Source organism: Sinohyriopsis cumingii, chromosome 15, assembly GCF_028554795.1.
Source record: "Sinohyriopsis cumingii isolate HCF-2022 chromosome 15, ASM2855479v2, whole genome shotgun sequence".
Lineage (NCBI taxonomy): Eukaryota > Metazoa > Mollusca > Bivalvia > Unionida > Unionidae > Sinohyriopsis > Sinohyriopsis cumingii.
In genome coordinates this window covers 112,965,153-112,982,787 of record NC_142975.1, presented here as the reverse complement: position 1 = coordinate 112,982,787, position 17,635 = coordinate 112,965,153, and the positions used below count along the sequence as shown (strand labels likewise).

The following is a 17,635-nucleotide window of genomic DNA, read 5'->3' as shown; positions in this document are numbered from 1 at the left end:
ATGCTTAGCTGAACGAACTATATAGCTCAGTCAAAGTTATGAATGCACGAAAGATAGGTCATCGTGACACACTTTTGATGTGATGATATATTAGTCAGAATAATGGATCCATTCACAAGACGACAGGACTATACACTCGAATTTATAGAACACACAGATCATATGCCAAAGGTACAAGAAGTCGATGAATAGTAACATAAAGATGACCTCCATTTTACTCTTCATCAACTGATTAATCCTATGGCAAATGGCAGTAACTTAATTTTGCCATGACAGTTCAGTTATCAAGGTTGGATCCATATCAGAAACTAAATGATTCTACAAATGAAATTGCCTGACAAATAATTCACATCAAACAATGCAAAACTAAACCAAGGAATGATACAAACCGATAAAAAGACAAAATTAGGGATGAGTAGGTAGACTTGGTTTAGACTAAATGACTCATTTACGTTATTTTCGATCATAAAGGAATGGTGAAAGAGGATTTCAAAATGTGGGCCTGAAAGCAAATGAAAAAAGATTTAATCTCTTATTTTTCATTTTAAATAGTAAAAACGATAAGTAAAAACTGTTTTTGAAAAAGAACAACAAGGGCCAAAAAGAAGTGAAATTGAAATGCGCTGTTATACACTTTAACTTTGTCTATATATAATATACCGTAGAAAAAACTTTAACCTCAAATGTTCCCATAATATGCAGGAAAAAGAAGTAAAAACTTGGGTTAAGAAAACAGCGCCGATGTCAAGCACAAGTTACGTATCATGTGGAAATAAAAGCTTAAAGTTTAGCTCCGTTCTACAAGCAATAAATACAACCAGTAAAACTGGGTGAAAAAGTATTAAATAAGGCAAAGCCTATGCTAAGCAACACAAAGCAGTGATATTAAAACGCATAGATCCTCATATGAGGCATACTCATACCATTAAACAATGGCCGAGACCTGATGTCCACATTTACACAGACGTAGACATCGCCAAGGTCAATACATAAGCTCTCCTCTCTTTTGTACAGCAAGCTAAAATTGAAAACGAATGCACGTCGACAATGACTAGAGAAGGTAACACAAAAGAAGAAAGATCCAAGAAGCGTTGAACTTAAAAGACAACTTGGGAAACGTTCGCAATAGTTAAAAAAATCTGCTTTAGTCTGCTGGTCGAAACTTGTTACAGTACTGTGCCAATGTAGAGAAAAAATCGTGACCTGATTTCCTGAACTCTTGAGAGGTGCTCTACGATTTGAACTATGTGGGTCGATGTCCTTGGCCAGTTTCTACAAAATTTATGGATACATTCTTATAGCATTTGCTAACAAACTTTTAGCTATTATGGTGATATAAAGTTTTTAAAAATTAAAAGGTTAATATCTTGAATGCTGGACACACGTATAAATTTTTTGATTGAAATATTGTACAAGTATATATAGTCTCGTGAGAAAGACCGCACAGTGGCCTAAGTGGTTAGAGCGTCCGCGTCGGATGCGGGGGATCGTGGGTTCGAACCCAGGCCGAGTCATGCCAAAGACTTATGAAAATGGTACAAGCAGCTGTCTTGCTTGGCATCCAACATTAAGGGGTTAGTGTTAGGACTGGACTGGTTGGCCACGTGTCAGGATAATGTGACTCGGTGGGACATGATGTTATGTCTGCGTCATGATGCACCAGTGCAAAACATCACAATAAACTGCCACACTGCAGACATCGTAGCGGAATGACTAAAAAATTGTTAAAGCTCCGATAACAATCCGAATCACACACACATGCACATACACTATCGTGAGAAAAAAGAAAATGAATACACCAATAGTTTATAATCAGCGTTACTGTAACAGTTAATGGATACACATATTAGGAAGAAACAGTTGTGATTATGTAAGTATTCTCCCACGGACGGCAAAAGGTTTACTAATGGAGGAATGGGGGTTGGGACATATGCCATAGTTTTTTTTTGGGGGGGGGCTTTTTTTCTCAATGAATTATTTCACGTAACCTTAAATAAGGGTATATATTGACGGGAGGTGAAATAGAGATTTTGATGTTTTCTTTGCAAAGTGGTAATTAGATTTAAATATTCTCAGCATTGCAAAATGTTTTCGAAGGTTCTTGTTACCCAGGAAGTTAAAGTGGGTGAATTATTTCTTCTGTTGAGTTTTGTATACAATACGGATTTATGCTTCCGGGCGTCTTCCATTGGTTTATTTTGTCTATGCGTTTAATGAACTGTGACCTATACGTAAAAAGAGACTACCGTTACAGGATTTTAAAAATGAATTTGAGACGTGATAACAGAGGGCAAGAATAACAGTATGTAAAAGGACAAACCAAAATTAGGAGCACTTACAACTGCTTTAAATCTCGAGTATTAAGCCTTATTTATATGGAGAGAGAGAGAGAGAGAGAGAGAGAGAGAGAGAGAGAGAGAGAGATGACAGATGAGAGAGAGAGATGACAGATGAGAGAGAGATGAGAGAGAAGAGACGAGAGAGAGAGAGATGAGAGAGAGAGATGAGAGAGAAGAGACGAGAGAGAGAGAGAGAGAGATATTTGGATTATTATCGTAGCTTTAACAAAAATTTCAGTCATATCCTAACCTTGAACTCACATCCGCCCCCGTTTTCGTTCGGGGGCCCTGAATTCCATAAAAAATCAAATTGTTTAGACGAAAATGTTTATCAAACTTGTTGAAGTGGCTCTCCATTGACTCCAATTTGTCGTTTCGAATTTTTTTCACAGATTTCATACTCTCGCTGTCTTGTTTTTGGAATATCAGTGTTAGCCTTCAAATTATTAGTGATGCAAAAATAGTATTTGTTATATGGACTTTAATGTATTTTGTCTTACACAAAAATCAAGGGTCTACTAATGTTATCGTAGGTAGGGATACAGGTTTCTAAGTTTTGATATTGCATGTGGTCGAGAACTCATTATCGTGGAACTATGGCTGTCTGACCTTGAACGGGAAATCCCCGTCTCAAACCCAAACGTAGTAATTATTAGAATTAATACTGTTGCAGTTTAAACGTCCGGGTCCAAGTTTACAGTTTGAAGTCAATATTTTATCGGATTTATTTTAAAGTGCCGGTATCTGTACTTTGCATTAGTGGTATGGTCAGAAGCAGAAAGAGTTGTGTTATGTATTTATGCGCAAACTGCTTGAAGTCCATGTTCCTTGCCGGTGAGTAGCTTTTGTTTACATTTTGAAATGTAGGTCAGTAAGTAAGATCATTGTGGGCCACATATGCTACAAGTTATCTGCAACATATTAACCATGCTTAGGAACGGATATATTACTGAGTCGATTTCAAATTAAAGGCGTTTTTATATAAATTTAAGCACCGCATAAGTTGGCAAGAAACAGAACCTTAAATTAAATAAAGTGGTTGAACAAACAATTATACTGACAGGACGACATGAGGAATCATTTAAAACGCCTTTGTATCAATTTGAATGATATGCTGTCTCTCAGCTTTGTTCCGATTTTTTTAATTTTTTTTATTTTATCGATTATGACTGTAACCAATCACCCGGACAAAAATTTTCAAAGCTAAATATTGGTCATTTATTTATGAGTACCTACCTACCTACACACGGTGGAGTCACAACATTATAACGTACATGAGACAGTTTCTGTCCTAATTATCTAATGCGAGTTTCAAATTACATTAAAAAAATATCAAATTGCTTGTTGAAGTAAATACGGGGACTATCTGCATATAAATGGTACATGCATGACGGTGCAAGTACGTTCTTGCGTTTGTGCTTGTACAGCGTTTGTATGAAAAGTATCAGGTACGCATACGCTGCTCAACTTGTATCAAACTTTTGCTTAATGAATTTGAATTAAATTGAAATGTGGTCAGCGGTTTCAGACGTGTGATCCTTCTTCCAGGGAAGGGGTCGTTGAAGAGCACCTTGTACATGGCATATATTGATTAAGTAGGAGTAAAGCTAAGTTATAGTTTATATTGTTTGGTCTTAGAGGCACCACTCTGAGTGTTTCAATTACGTTGCCCAGATATTAATAGAGTCTGTTCTCTACACTTCTACCCTCGTTCCATCAACCCATAAGTAACAGGTTTTCATCTATAATACGCCAATCCTGATGTCTCTTTTTCCTAGGAAGTAAATATGTAACACGTTTTATGGCTTAGTTTTAATAAACTAGCGGGATGTGGATTTCTTTATTTTTAAACTGTGAATCTGGCAGATCAAACAACAATCCCTTTCTTTTTTTGTTACTAATTATAAATTAACAACGACATGGTCAAAGTGGGGTTAACTATAGATATGAGCTTGTATCAGCTATAGAATAAGAAATATAACATATCTTTTAGTATTGCATCGGTCAATACCTCTTGCTCTTCTGATTGGATTATATTGCCATCTGGAATACGCTTATTAGTGCAAAAAAATATGGCTTCAGAAATTACAAGAAGTCGACAATAAACCAAACACTCAACCAGCAGAAGATTTTATAAACTTTAAATCTAAGCAAGGTTTGAAATTGTCCGTTTGCAGAGCATATTGCATTTCTTCTTATTTTCGAGGAACTTGATTGACTAAAAATGGTATGGGACACATGAAATGCATCTTTCAAAAACATTTTGTAATAATTTTCACAATGTTTCGACTAATAATAACTTATCTGACAACTCAGCGAAATGAAACAATTGAGATTCAGTTGGCATAGTTCAATATATTATTTGTACATGCATTGCAAAGGATAATGTTACATTAGCCAATGTTACGCACACACATTTGTAGATTTATCTCGAGATACCCTAGCCTTAAGTATGACTAAACTTCTGAACATGGAATGGAAATTCGAAATATTTATATACTAGCTTTGGAGCTAGTTGCATAACTTTACACTAAACTAAGAGACAAATATACAAAATGAATGTTCCCATGATTAACATTTTCTAACTTGGAACTCGTATTGATAGACTTCGCATCAGTAGAATATCTAACATTAATCAGATCATCGTTTTCCATCCCATATGATCTTTCCTCGATAAGATAAAGTGTTATGTGTACATAAAAAATCTATGTGACTGTTTCAAAAGCAATAATCTCTGTTACCACAGGATCTGGATCAAGGTGAGTCAGAAGTAACAAAAATGACACGAACATTTGACAATATGTCCCAGGGAAACGTAGAACCTGGTCACCAGGGGACAACAGAATGTCACGAAGATTACGTTTTCTTGATGGAAAGTGAACAAGAAAGTCACGAACATGCGCAGAATTGTCATCTTTACGTAGGCGAGAGCAAAACATTCGATTCTAGTCATAGTTCGGTTGATTCAGGTTATGAAACCAAAGACCCGAGTCAATGCCAATTAATATTAATAAACGATGCACCACAAGAGAAACCAGGACTTGGAAGATCTCCTGACGTAAATCAGGATGCCGGAAAAGCCTCATTCCTTTCACACGGTGTAGAACTAGAAAATAAGTGTGGAAATCGTCAAAGAGTGAGGAAACCGAAATGTATTCACATTTGCCTGTCAGTGTCAGTCTCGGTGAATATTGTGCTCGTATTAGTTGTAGTACTGCTGGCCACAAACACTATAAATATTGTTGAGAACGAAGGAGAAAATTGTGATTTACAACATTTATCGAAACAGGTCTTACAAGACTCCTTGTGCATCCCTTGTAACAACCCTGGATTACAGGTGACGGCAGAAGACGCGTTGTTTGACGTTATTTCAACTTGTGGCTTTAAGTTTTGTTGTGTGAGAAATGCTGCTATACAGAAGTTTTTCATCCTCGTAAGTATACTTTATTCGTTTGTCTGTCTGTATGTCTGTCTTTTTATATATATTGAATATCTAGCACAAGTTACTCCATGAAATAAATTTCTTATTAACGAGTAGACACAATTACAGGATTATGGAGTGGAATTGAACATTTCTGCAAGATTTGCAAGCAAAAGATAACAAAGTTGACTAAACCTTAATCAACAATGTAAAATGGCAGTCACAAGACTTTTCAGTGGACAATGTACCACAGATACCTAATTATGACTTTTTTCTAAAAGTATTTTTCATATTTATCTGTGATTGAGTTTGTGTCAATAATAGTAAAAACATTTGCTTATCAAATACGTAACTGGCAGAGTGTTTTAGGTCTCACAAAGGTTCAACTTTAGCGTCATATTTTTGTTCAATACATATAAAAATGAACTTATCCATTACAGCTATAATCGTTTGAGTATAACGGTCTCAGAAGGCAATTGCCATGCAGATATATTCAACGTTTACAATTAGTAAAGTAATTCTGCATTAGTTTTAAGGTATTTTCAGTGTGTTGCAAAATCTTGTGAACACTAAGCTAAGTGTATTTATACTGCGTCGTCCGCAACTTTGGACTCAACGTGTTTGTATCAATAGACCAACGGAATCAAACATATAATTTTTCAACAGGGGAAAAATCTCAGAGAGGTTATATAATAGATGCACATATGCTACGCATAAAGAACGCTACTATTGCTTTGGACTGAGCATGGCGTTTATCTGTGCTGCGCAGACATAGCAATGACAGCGGTCATCAGTCAACTTGAATACTGTTTCGCATCTCTTGTTGGGATCAGTAGGGATCGTCTAATATAGCAAATATACTACTTTCTCTGAAAGGCACTGTACTTAACAGTTAGCTTTGTGATAATACATAACCATATTACAAACCTTACACACACACACACACACACACACACACACACACACACATATATATATATATATATATATATATATATATATATATATATATATATATATATATATATATATATATATATATATATATATATAACAATATGTAACATTTTATCCACAGGTGTTACAGGAAGGATATACAAGCGAAGGTAACTTTTGTACCTTAGTATACAAGTCTTTAAATACTTTACATAGTATCAATATGAATATATATATATATATATATATATATATATATATATATATATATATATATATATATATATATATATATATAAGAAAGACTATATATCAGTATAAAATAAAAATTATCAGTAAAAGTGGTCATTATCTGTTTAAGAGCATATTTTCACTCTCACATTAACGCGTGATTACAATTACCTTATCAGCAAACAAGCAAGAGAGTATAGAGCATGCAGAATAATATCTTCTCCGAGTGTTACCGGTACATTTAAAATATGTAATTGTGGCAAGAAATCAAGGTTTTAATCTGATATTACAGAAAGAAGAAAATATCAATTTTAATCACGTAATGTCTGTGAAAATGAAAGCTATTTGCTTTATTCAAGTACATGTATTTCCTAGGGTGAATCTGTACATAAAGATTTTATAATTAGTATCGCTATTATACGCACATTACAGCCACCAATAATCGCCGTATAGCCTTTAACAACGCCGATGTTAACAGAACGCTGAACACCTGGCGTTCCAGAGAAATAGCAGCTCACCTGTATGCAAATATCACGTCACTGCCAGGTGAGACTACATGAATTAATCTGATTCACTCATATGGGTTTGGGAATTAAACGGTTAATGCTGATAGACAAGGGAAACGTTCTGCTGAGATTTTGTCCAACATTCGCACATTAACGCATATGACTGATAATTTTTCTTTCATTTCTGTGACAATTATGTTTTGAAAATCGTAATGCTGAATACTCTGCCATACACGTATAATGTGAAATGAAGAAGGACATGCATGATAGGTGTTATCCATCTAGTTGTCTCACATACACATACACTATTACGTATAGATCACACATGAATCAGGGCAATGAAAATTCTCTTTGTAAGGTTGTAAAGCACGCAAGATTTTATATACAAAGAAAGATGTGTATTCTCTCCTCAGAATGCCAATTTTATCGTTTATTCATCAGCTCATAAGGCCAAGTGAGCTTATGACACGTTAATTGATTCGACGTGCGCAGTCTGTCCTCTGTTCACAATTACTATTTACACCGCTCCGGTGGCCTAGTGGTTAGAGCGTCCGTCTCAGATGCGGGAGGTCGTGGGTTCGATCCCTGGCCAAGTCATACCAAAGACTTATAAAAATGGTACTAATAGCTGCTTCGCTTGGGGCTCAGCATTAAGATGTTAGTGTTAGGACTGGTCGGCCTGGTGTCAGGATAATGTGACTGGGTGGAACATCATGCTACATGTCTGCCTCATGATACCCCAGTATTATACATCACTATAAACTGTCACACTGCAGACATCGTAGCGATATGACTGAAAAATTGTTAAAGCTACGTTAAAAAATCCAAATCACAAACACACGCACACACACACGTACGCACACACACACACACACACTATTTACAATTTCTTCTCAAAAGTCTGCTAAAAAGAAAACATCCTCATATCAGGGCGTTTCAAATTGGTTAAAATTATTCCAATCCACCATCAAAACTGGCCGCCTGGCTAAAGATAGAGAAAGATTTAAACGACTTCTTTTCAAACACAGCTCAACAGAATTTCAACAAATTTGACATTTAAATTTGAAACAATTTCAAATTGCAGAGCGACATTTGACCGAATTTGACAGAAAGTATACTGGCATAGATGGCTTTCACTTTATACGTATGATGCCGATCTACCGTCAAATATGGCATTTGCACTAAAATTTTAAATCCTAAAACAAATTTGTCTTCAACACCGGTCAAAATAATTTGACAGAAAGCATTCTATTATGACGGTCGTTCCAATTCATTGAAATTATTCCGTACGCCACCAAATTTGGCTACCTTTGCGAAAATAGAAGAACCTTAAAACATCCATGCATATATGACTTTCAGTTTACGCAAAAGTCGCCGATCTGCCACCAGACACGGCATCTGTTACTAAATATACAAAAATCATAAAACCTCTTTATTCTCAAACAAAGGTCAACGTAACTAGAACTTGACAGAAATCAATCAGGTATGAAGTTTCTTCAGATTTTCATCAAATGATGCCGATCCATTGCCAAATATGGACACCGTTACTAGCGACAGGTAACCTTTAAATCTTAAACTAACTTCTTTTCAAAGGATGCTCAACATCATTCAACCAAATTTGACAGAAAGCTGTCTGGCATAGACGGCTTTCAGTTTTTGGACACGATACCGAGAGGCAAAATACAGAGTAGCTGTTACTAAAACTTTAAAATCGATATCGACGTTTTCTTAAACACCGGCCAACAACACTTGACTAAAGTAAAAGAGTTTTCAAATTTATACATGTTATGTCAGTCCATCAACAAGTATGGCTTTCACTGCTAAAAATAGGCAAAAATGCAAAGGACTTCTTCTAAGAAACCGCTCAGCAAAAATTGACAACGTTTGACAGAAATCATTCTAGCAATAAAAGCTTTTACATTTTATAACGGATACAATGTGCCATCAAATATCCCGCTGGTACTAAACCTGGAAACCCAATTAAACGGCTTCTTTTCCAACACTACTCAAAATAACTTCATAAAATTCTACAGACAGCACTTAGACATAAAAAGCTTTAAAGTTTATATAAACGATACCAATTTGTCATCAATAATGGCGGCTGTTACTAAAAAAAAAAAGAAAAACTTTGTATAACTTCTAATGAAATGCCACTTGACGCACTTTGATTAAATTAACAGTAAGTGCTCTAGCGAAAACCCCTTCAGACTGCTACAAATGATCTGTTTTCGCCATCAAATATGGCTGCCGTCAGTTAAAGTAGAAGAACATTAACACAACGTTAACCAACAAATCTGCACATAATCTGACCAGCTTTGACATCAGTGGTCGTGGCCTGGTCAAGGGGACGTTCAATACTGGGCTAATGATGTTGTTAAATTTGGATGTTGATACAAGAACTTTAGAAACTTGAAAATATCTACTTTTATAACGTATGCTACAAACAATAATGGAGTAAATTTCTAGAGAATGCAGGGTTCACGGTACTAATTCAGTTCCCATAGTAAACCTATGTAAACACCATGATATTAAAAATCCAATAACTTAAAATTTCTGAATGCTCGTGATCAAACATATCTTTATTAGTATAGATGAAACCTGGATGTCTGCTTCAATTCCGCACCAAAGAGTCAGGTGCTAATTTTAGTAATGAGTTTCGAAACTCAAGACAATTAAAGGACTGAAACTTCATCAGTAAAACAATGTCTCTATTTTTTTTTTCACTGATAACTTGGATAAGCTCTAAAAAGATTCTTTTTCCTAAAAACATAACTTACATTATTAACCAATCCTGGTCAGCCAAACTCATGTATACTCTATTTTATGTTCACCCATTTCCAGGCTGGTTCCCATTTTTCGATACAGTTAGTACCGTGTGTCCTGCATCATACCAACCAATATTTCTTATTAATAAATAAAGGGAAGTAACCTATGACATGATTATGTAGTGTCATAGATTCAAGGTTGAGCTGAATTCTCTCCCTTCAAGTAAAAATATAAAAATATTTTTTTTTTAGAATACAAGATTCACAAATTTGAGTAGCTTGTGGTTTATGGCTTTGTGGGTTTATGCCATCTTTCACCACATGATAGGCTATAATACATAGCGACCGTAATATATGATGGGCGAAGAACCCGGACAAAACTGTGGGAAGAACCACCAATCCACGGGAAGCTATTGACAAGCTTTTTCACATGCTCACGTTAGCTCAGCTGGGACTTGAACCCACGCAGAGAGGTGCGATGTCAATCATCTGTAAATCTGAGCGCCTTAGACCACTCGGCCAGACGGGGCACCACATTTCAGGTAAACAAGTTAGCAATAACACTTAAAGCTGATAACAATTTCAAAATATAATTATATTGTAAAATCCATGCGGTTAGCGTGCCGAATCCCTTATACAGTTGTACCTGGTACGAATCCAACACCATGCAGATTTGTCTGTCGTGTTGTGTCTTTAGGGAAGACAAATGACTCTCATTGTCCAGCAAACACGAACCAATGCCACTAGACAAAACACCTTTAAAGCTGTCCTAGCGTATCCACAACAAGAATGTCGTGCATATCTAATACACACTAATACTTGTTCTGTTCAGGAAAACAGTTGTGAAGGAATTTCTTAATGTAGCCTCTAAGTTCAAAAACTAAGAGCGTTTCGGATACACGCGACTAATTAACTGATTTGATGTACACTTTTAATTATATGCAAGAGAAACATTTTCCTTTCAGAGAAACATATTTCTTGTATAAAGAAACTAAAACGTTCCAAGGCCATACTTTTATTTGTAAAAAATAGTTGCTAATAAGCTTAACCACATTGTAATTTTTTAATATCTATAGATTTTTATAAGTTTGGTTAAAAAGCGTTTGGCAGATGCTAGCATTGCCCAAGTAAAGTGCGTGAATTTGTTTCTGACATGATTGTTGTTTGCATGTTATCACATAATTTACGGCATCATTGCCCACACATTACTGTATATTCATATTTGTTTTATTTTTTAGCTTTTAGAAACAGCAAATATATTAACTCAGTATGTTTCCACAACCACAAAATATAACAATTTTAGGATTAACACACGGATTCTCTCACTTTTAAAGATTTTGCGAGATAAAAAAATAGTTGTAGCAATATTATTAGTATTAGTAGTCGCCCAATTATTATTATTATTATTATTATTATTATTATTATTGTTGTTGTTGTTGTTTTTGTTCTTAGTAGTAGTAGTTGTAGTAGTAATAGTAGTAGTGTTGTTGTTATTATTATTATTATTATTATTGTTGTTGTTGTTGTTGGTTTTGTTAGTAGTAGTAGTAGTAGTTGTAGTAGTAATAGTAGTAGTGTTGTTGTTATTATTATTATTATTATTATTATTATTATTGTTATTATTATTATTATTATTGTTGTTGTTGTTGTTTTTGTTAGTAGTAGTAGTAATAGTTGTAGTAGTAATAGTAGTAGTGTTGTTGTTGTTGTTATTATTATTATTATTATTGTTGTTGTTGTTGTTGTTGTCTTTGTTAGTAGTAGTAGTAGTAGTAGTTGCAGTAGTAATAGTAGTAGTAGTGTTGTTGTTATTATTATTATTATTATTATTAGAGAAGCTTACATGGCAGAAGGATGTTGGCTTTGGCTCGGCTTTCCTTAACGGTATAACATTGACTCAAGAATCAAGACTAATGGTTCCACGGGCTGGATATTACTTTATCTACTCAGCTGTGACCTTCAAGTGCCAACATAATTCAAAGACCCACGTACATTTGATCAACAGACAGCACAGAGGGCGTCCGATTGCAGGCGTTCAGCAGTTACTGTTGAGAAAGAGTAGTGAATGCGGACCTGATGGATTCATAACTAGCTTCCTGAGTGGCGTGCTGAAATTGACAAGCAATGACGAAATATCCGTCAATTTGACGGAGGATTCTATCTCCAGTGTATATGCATCATCGCTTTCTAATTTCTTTGGTGGTTATGTATTATAGGTTTGACAGATTCTTTATTGCTACATCATGGTCACCTATCTGCCTTGATACCTACATACATGCATACAAGCATATAGACAAACTTACATTCTGTTTGAATGGTCGACCTGATGTCAGGATAATGTGGCTGGGTGGGACATCGTGCTAGATGTCTGCGGCATGTTGCCCCAGTGATAGACATCACTGTAATCTGCCACATTGCAGATATCGTAGCGATCTGACTGAAAAATTGTTGAAGCTACGTTAAAAATCCAAATTACACACACACACACACACACACACCACACACACCACACAAAATATTTTCTAGGGCCTTTGTGACAAGATGAGTTTCATTTTGTCAGTTCTTTCTTCATAATTTAATTCTTTCGTTTGTCTACCAGTAAGTCCCGATATCAACGGCATAAACAAATTATAATATTGAGTATGATTTATCTCAATATGCCGACGATGCGTCTAATATTTTAGATTCTACTGAAATGTACCTAAGATACATTGAAATTCTAAACAAATATTTCCCACCCAATCTGTAACATACACATACACGTACTTCTGATATCATTGTGTATTTCTTCAATATTCATTAGGCGTGTACTTCAGAATTAACAATTTAATTAATCAGAGATGAGAAATTTCATATGGATAATACTATAGTATAACACTACAGTTCTGACTTCATAACTGACTCTACAGAGCAAAGTTTCTACAAAATAGAGATAACACTTGTGTGTCTTTATATTTTATAACATATCAGAGCATACCCTTCCCATCGATAATCAACGCCAATCCCCTTAAGGTTTGACAATTTTTGGCAGTTTGTAGTTGGTGTTAGCTTATAAGCGAATACATACTATAATTGAATGCGTTATTAAAATTGGGATAATGTTTTAAGGCATTTGTATGGTTTAAAAAACTTTTGGATGCCACATTCTTTGATTGGTCAAGCATATGGTAAACTGTGTATTTATAACACAGAGTATATCTGCAATATCAGATTTTCAAGGGCACAGGAGTATTAATTTGCAATTGTAGATTTTATTTCTGCATATTGTAAGCGCATCGTACTGATAGGAAAGCTTGTGAGATAGCATTTGTCATTGAAAGCAAAACTGCAATCAAGATTGATTGCTGAAATTAAGAATTTTACTTTTGCTGTTAGATCAGATCACAGGCGGTTAATATAATTGAAAAGCTTGTGTTAGTAATTTAGCAGATCCGAGTCAATGAAGTCGCTACTACTGCCGGAAACATTACCAAATTCATTTCTACAGTGCAAACAATATAACACAATTTCTTTTAAATCATCACTGTTAAATTTATATCCATTTTCAGCATTATAGTTATATCGATCCCAACCATCGTACTTCCGTCATTACTTGTAATTGGAACCCCTTGCACACTCATCTGTTTTTCTCCTAGATTCCAAAGTCATTAATTGTGTATTTATAGTAGCTTGATGTAGGCATTTCATATCGTTCAGATAACATATTTTAAGTTTTACTGCATACAATGTTCGAGAATATTATTTGTTGAATTTTATTAAATAATAAAAAAGCTATTTTCCGTTTCAAGAAAGTAGTTGTAGATCAATTCAAAGTTAAGTTTACCAAACACTGGCCGTTATAATGATAGATACAAAATTTATTTTGCTTTTCTTTACATATGCACAGCATTGTCACCATTATATGTAGTACATAGTTTGAATAATATACAGCATGCTTATGATTCAGTATCTTGATTTTAATTATAGGCATACATTTTGCTTCAATGAACAATGTGCTGTTAAAGAATAAAATGCCTAAATAATCCCTGTGAATAGCTAATTTGTGATAACAAGAACACAGTAGTGTGCAAATGTTGTATGTGCCATCTTGAAAATGTTAACTATTTATATAATGAAGAGTCAGTGATGTGTTGATGGTGTGCTATTTCGAGAGTTTTTAATAAATATTTTGAATTATTATGAGTTCATGATTTACTTTTACTCACTGTGCATCATATATATTTTCAATATTCTTCTTGTGACAGATTAATTCAAATGATTTAAGTTTGTAAAATGCGTTCAGGTTCTTAATTCATCTTTATGTTATATTTCATTTCCATTATCATAACTATAAATAATAGTTATTTGGTAATTTTTCCTACGGTAGAATTGTGTTTGGTATCTGACCAAAATTGAGTGCCTAATCACGACTGCTTACCCTGTATTAAATTATTCAAGTCAGTTGTGCTCATATGATACGTTCGTAAATAAAACAGATTTAACAGTGAAATTCGTTTTTTTAGGGAAAAAAAAAATAACGCATCAAAAACCTGACAACTAAATTACTAAATTACTATCATTGCGTACTCTGAGACTTTCAAAAGACAAGTATAAATCAGTTTAAAACTTTAAAACTTCATAAAAAGTTTACTTTACATAAGAAAGGCTTCCGACTTAATTGATATATATATATATATATATATATATATATATATATATATATATATATATATATATATATAACGCGTGGCAGAAATTGTTTGTTCTTTTTTAAATTTATTTGAAGAGGTGCCATAAAATTACATGACCCTTTACACAAGTGAAATCAAGGTTATATTCCAACAGTCATGAAAATGTGTATACATGCAATAATGACATATTTTTACCAATTCGCTGTAACAAGTATTTAAACTGGTTGACGTCGTGTTACTAGTTCATTACACCAAAGGTTACACAAAGAGACGTGTGTTTCTTTGCAAAATCCATCATCAATGCAGGTATATAGGTATGAATTCAAAACCTGCAACGGATCAGACTACTCATTAAAAACGCAATACTGTTTAGCCAGGTAAAATCAGTCAATTATTCTACACATAAACATCGGAAAAGCAAGATATGTAGTATGCAATGTATTCTACTTTTCTTTATAGTGGCTAATAATGCACTGGTGTTGCAATAGTGTCATGTGCAATTTCATTAACATCCCGAGAAGTCGTTCATCTTGCTTTGTCGTCTGAACACGTAACTTTGTCCTGATGAATATAATTTAATAAATAAAAAGGAACATTTATGTTTGCATGCCACCCTCCTATCAGTAAAACCATACCGAAAGAAATCATTGATAGTGCATATTTGTGACAAGTCAAACTCAACGGTTCTCAGTACAGATAAGGTTTTCAACATTACCAGGTACAATGACATAATTTATCTTTCTGAGATGAACATATGAACTCGTGTGGTGTGTGTGTGTGTGTGTGTGTGTGTGTGTGTGTGTGTGTGAAAGAGGGATATATTTTCCCTGACATTCCAATCATTGTCTTTGCAATTAGCCAGGGTTACGATGTTCCAACATCAAGGTGTAAAACACCTTCCAACTGTGTTCCCTTCTGTGTGGTACGGGGTGGGATGGGGTGATTTTCAACTTTGAAATGGACTAAAATTCTTCATGAAAATATTAATGTTTGTTTTCCTCAGATGCCTCCATTGATTGTATATAAGACTTTTAGCCGACTTCAAATTGGATTGTGAGCATTATCACCTCTGTATCATAGCGGATTATCCTTTCAAACTGATTGAAAAGCAAAAGGCCTGAATGTTTTGGAGCGGTAACAAAATTGCATTTGGTCGTATGATCCTCTCGAACACGGATTGTTGGAGCCTTACGCTGCTTCAGACAAATTGTAGAGAAAACTGGATATACGGGAATGAAGGCTAGTATGGTTTAGTCTTCAAATTCGGCATGTTTTAAACGACAGCAAGCTTGATGTTTGACTTTGTTAGTCCAGCAACCTCACCCCCAACCCCCAGTCCTCCTCTCTCTCTTTGTCTCGAAGCAAACGAACGAATTTTAATGCCGGATTGTGCCCGAAGCTGAATTTTCCAATCACTCGCCTTAATCCTCGTAGGCATCTAGCTAGCTTTAACTTGTTAAACTATGACACATAGATTTTATAATGTCTGCCGAGGTTGTAAAAGTTAGTCTGATATACTTAAAAAGTGTTTCATCGTAAACCAAAGTAATTCAATCATTGGAATAGTAATATCTGTTTCGTTCTAGACTCTTCAATTAGTTTCTTACTGTATGAATTTGATACAAAACTTTGCTCACGAGCGAAAGATCTTGCTTTGCACGAGTTACCTTCCTTCGTCATGGCAATCACCACCAAGAGAGAGAGAGAGAGAGAGAGAGAGAGAGAGAGAGATGATATGCATGTCCAAAAACTTTAAAGAAAGAAATTTATTAATGTGTGACCTCTCTTTGACCTTGTCTGTATTTGAAATTGTCCTGTCCACGTGCTGATGTGACGTCAACAGTTATTCAATATTTTGTAAGGTATTAATACACTAATTAAATTCCGTATTAACTAACGTTTCAACGTTTTAGATGGCATCCACTGCAATAGTTATTAGTTCATATGCACCAGAATATATTGCGTATGTTAGACTCTAACTTAGACAACATATATACAAAATACCGCATAGATTATCTCGCATTTTTCTAGAAGTAGTTCCATTTGCATGAAATGACTGGAAATTTTAGTTCCATTAAACTTTCGGAATTGGCCTAATCATACCTGTTTGCTGCATTATCCCAAGGGAAAGGCAAGGGCTTGAACTCGATGAACTGGTCGCTTCCCTCTGTGTGTTCTTCGGAAAGAACCTTAGCTTCAAATCCCTAAGCGTTACATCGCCAAAACATATGTTAAAACTGTCGTTAAAAGCAATAAAAGAAAAAACAACAATATATGATTGGATTGTAACGTTATTTGCTATTGACTGCAAGCAACATGCTTCGCTGATAAGAAGAACTCCATGAAAAATTAGAGAACAAAGATGAATGATTTTCTAAGGGATTGCAATAGGATGTAATAACAGCTACTTTATTAAATTAGTGTAGTTATACCTTGAAGAGACGACAGTGGTTGCATTTATTCAATTATTTTGCTCTTCTGTATGTATTGAAAGACTACAACGTAGCTGAAAAGCTTGGTTGTATTTTCTCCAGTGTGGTTTCCTCGAGCATTCAATTTGTCTTACAAGAGAGGTTGTCTAGGTGGAGTGTCCTGCCATGCCATAGGTGACAAATATATGTTGAAATACATTGACAAACGTGTCATACTTATAAAATTAAAGCTTCCTTTGTATGCTTGCACTAGCTAGAATACATGTCTGCGAATAAATCCTGATTTGAATTGTAAAGACCTATGTTATTAAAATTTCATTTAGTCTTAAATATCT

General features: G+C 34.7%; 1 protein-coding gene across 2 annotated transcripts; it reads left to right on the top strand.

Annotated features, from left to right (window-relative positions):
- The first annotated feature begins 2,979 nt into the window (after positions 1 to 2,979).
- LOC149782506 (uncharacterized) lies at positions 2,980 to 14,375 on the top strand. 2 transcript variants are annotated; one of them, XM_089933927.1, is made up of 5 exons: positions 2,988 to 3,173; positions 5,086 to 5,772; positions 6,839 to 6,866; positions 7,360 to 7,473; positions 12,032 to 14,375. In XM_089933927.1, the coding sequence occupies exons 2-5, from the start codon at positions 5,119 to 5,121 to the stop codon at positions 12,412 to 12,414; spliced, it is 1,179 nt and encodes a 392-aa protein (XP_089790053.1). In that variant the 5' UTR covers positions 2,988 to 3,173; positions 5,086 to 5,118; the 3' UTR covers positions 12,415 to 14,375. The 2 variants fall into 2 exon arrangements, with proteins under 2 accessions (XP_089790054.1, XP_089790053.1); XM_089933928.1 differs by lacking the exon at positions 7,360 to 7,473 and having other exon boundaries at positions 2,980 to 3,173.
- Positions 14,376 to 17,635: the final 3,260 nt, after the last annotated feature.

Excerpts from the sequence above, each read along its gene's own strand:
- LOC149782506 (XM_089933927.1), top strand. The coding sequence starts at position 5,119 with ATGACACGAACATTTGACAATATGTCCCAGGGAAACGTAGAACCTGGT. Across the intron at positions 5,773-6,838 it reads TACAGAAGTTTTTCATCCTC|GTGTTACAGGAAGGATATAC; the intron begins GTAAGTATACTT and ends TTTTATCCACAG. Across the intron at positions 7,474-12,031 it reads AAATATCACGTCACTGCCAG|AGAAGCTTACATGGCAGAAG; the intron begins GTGAGACTACAT and ends TATTATTATTAG.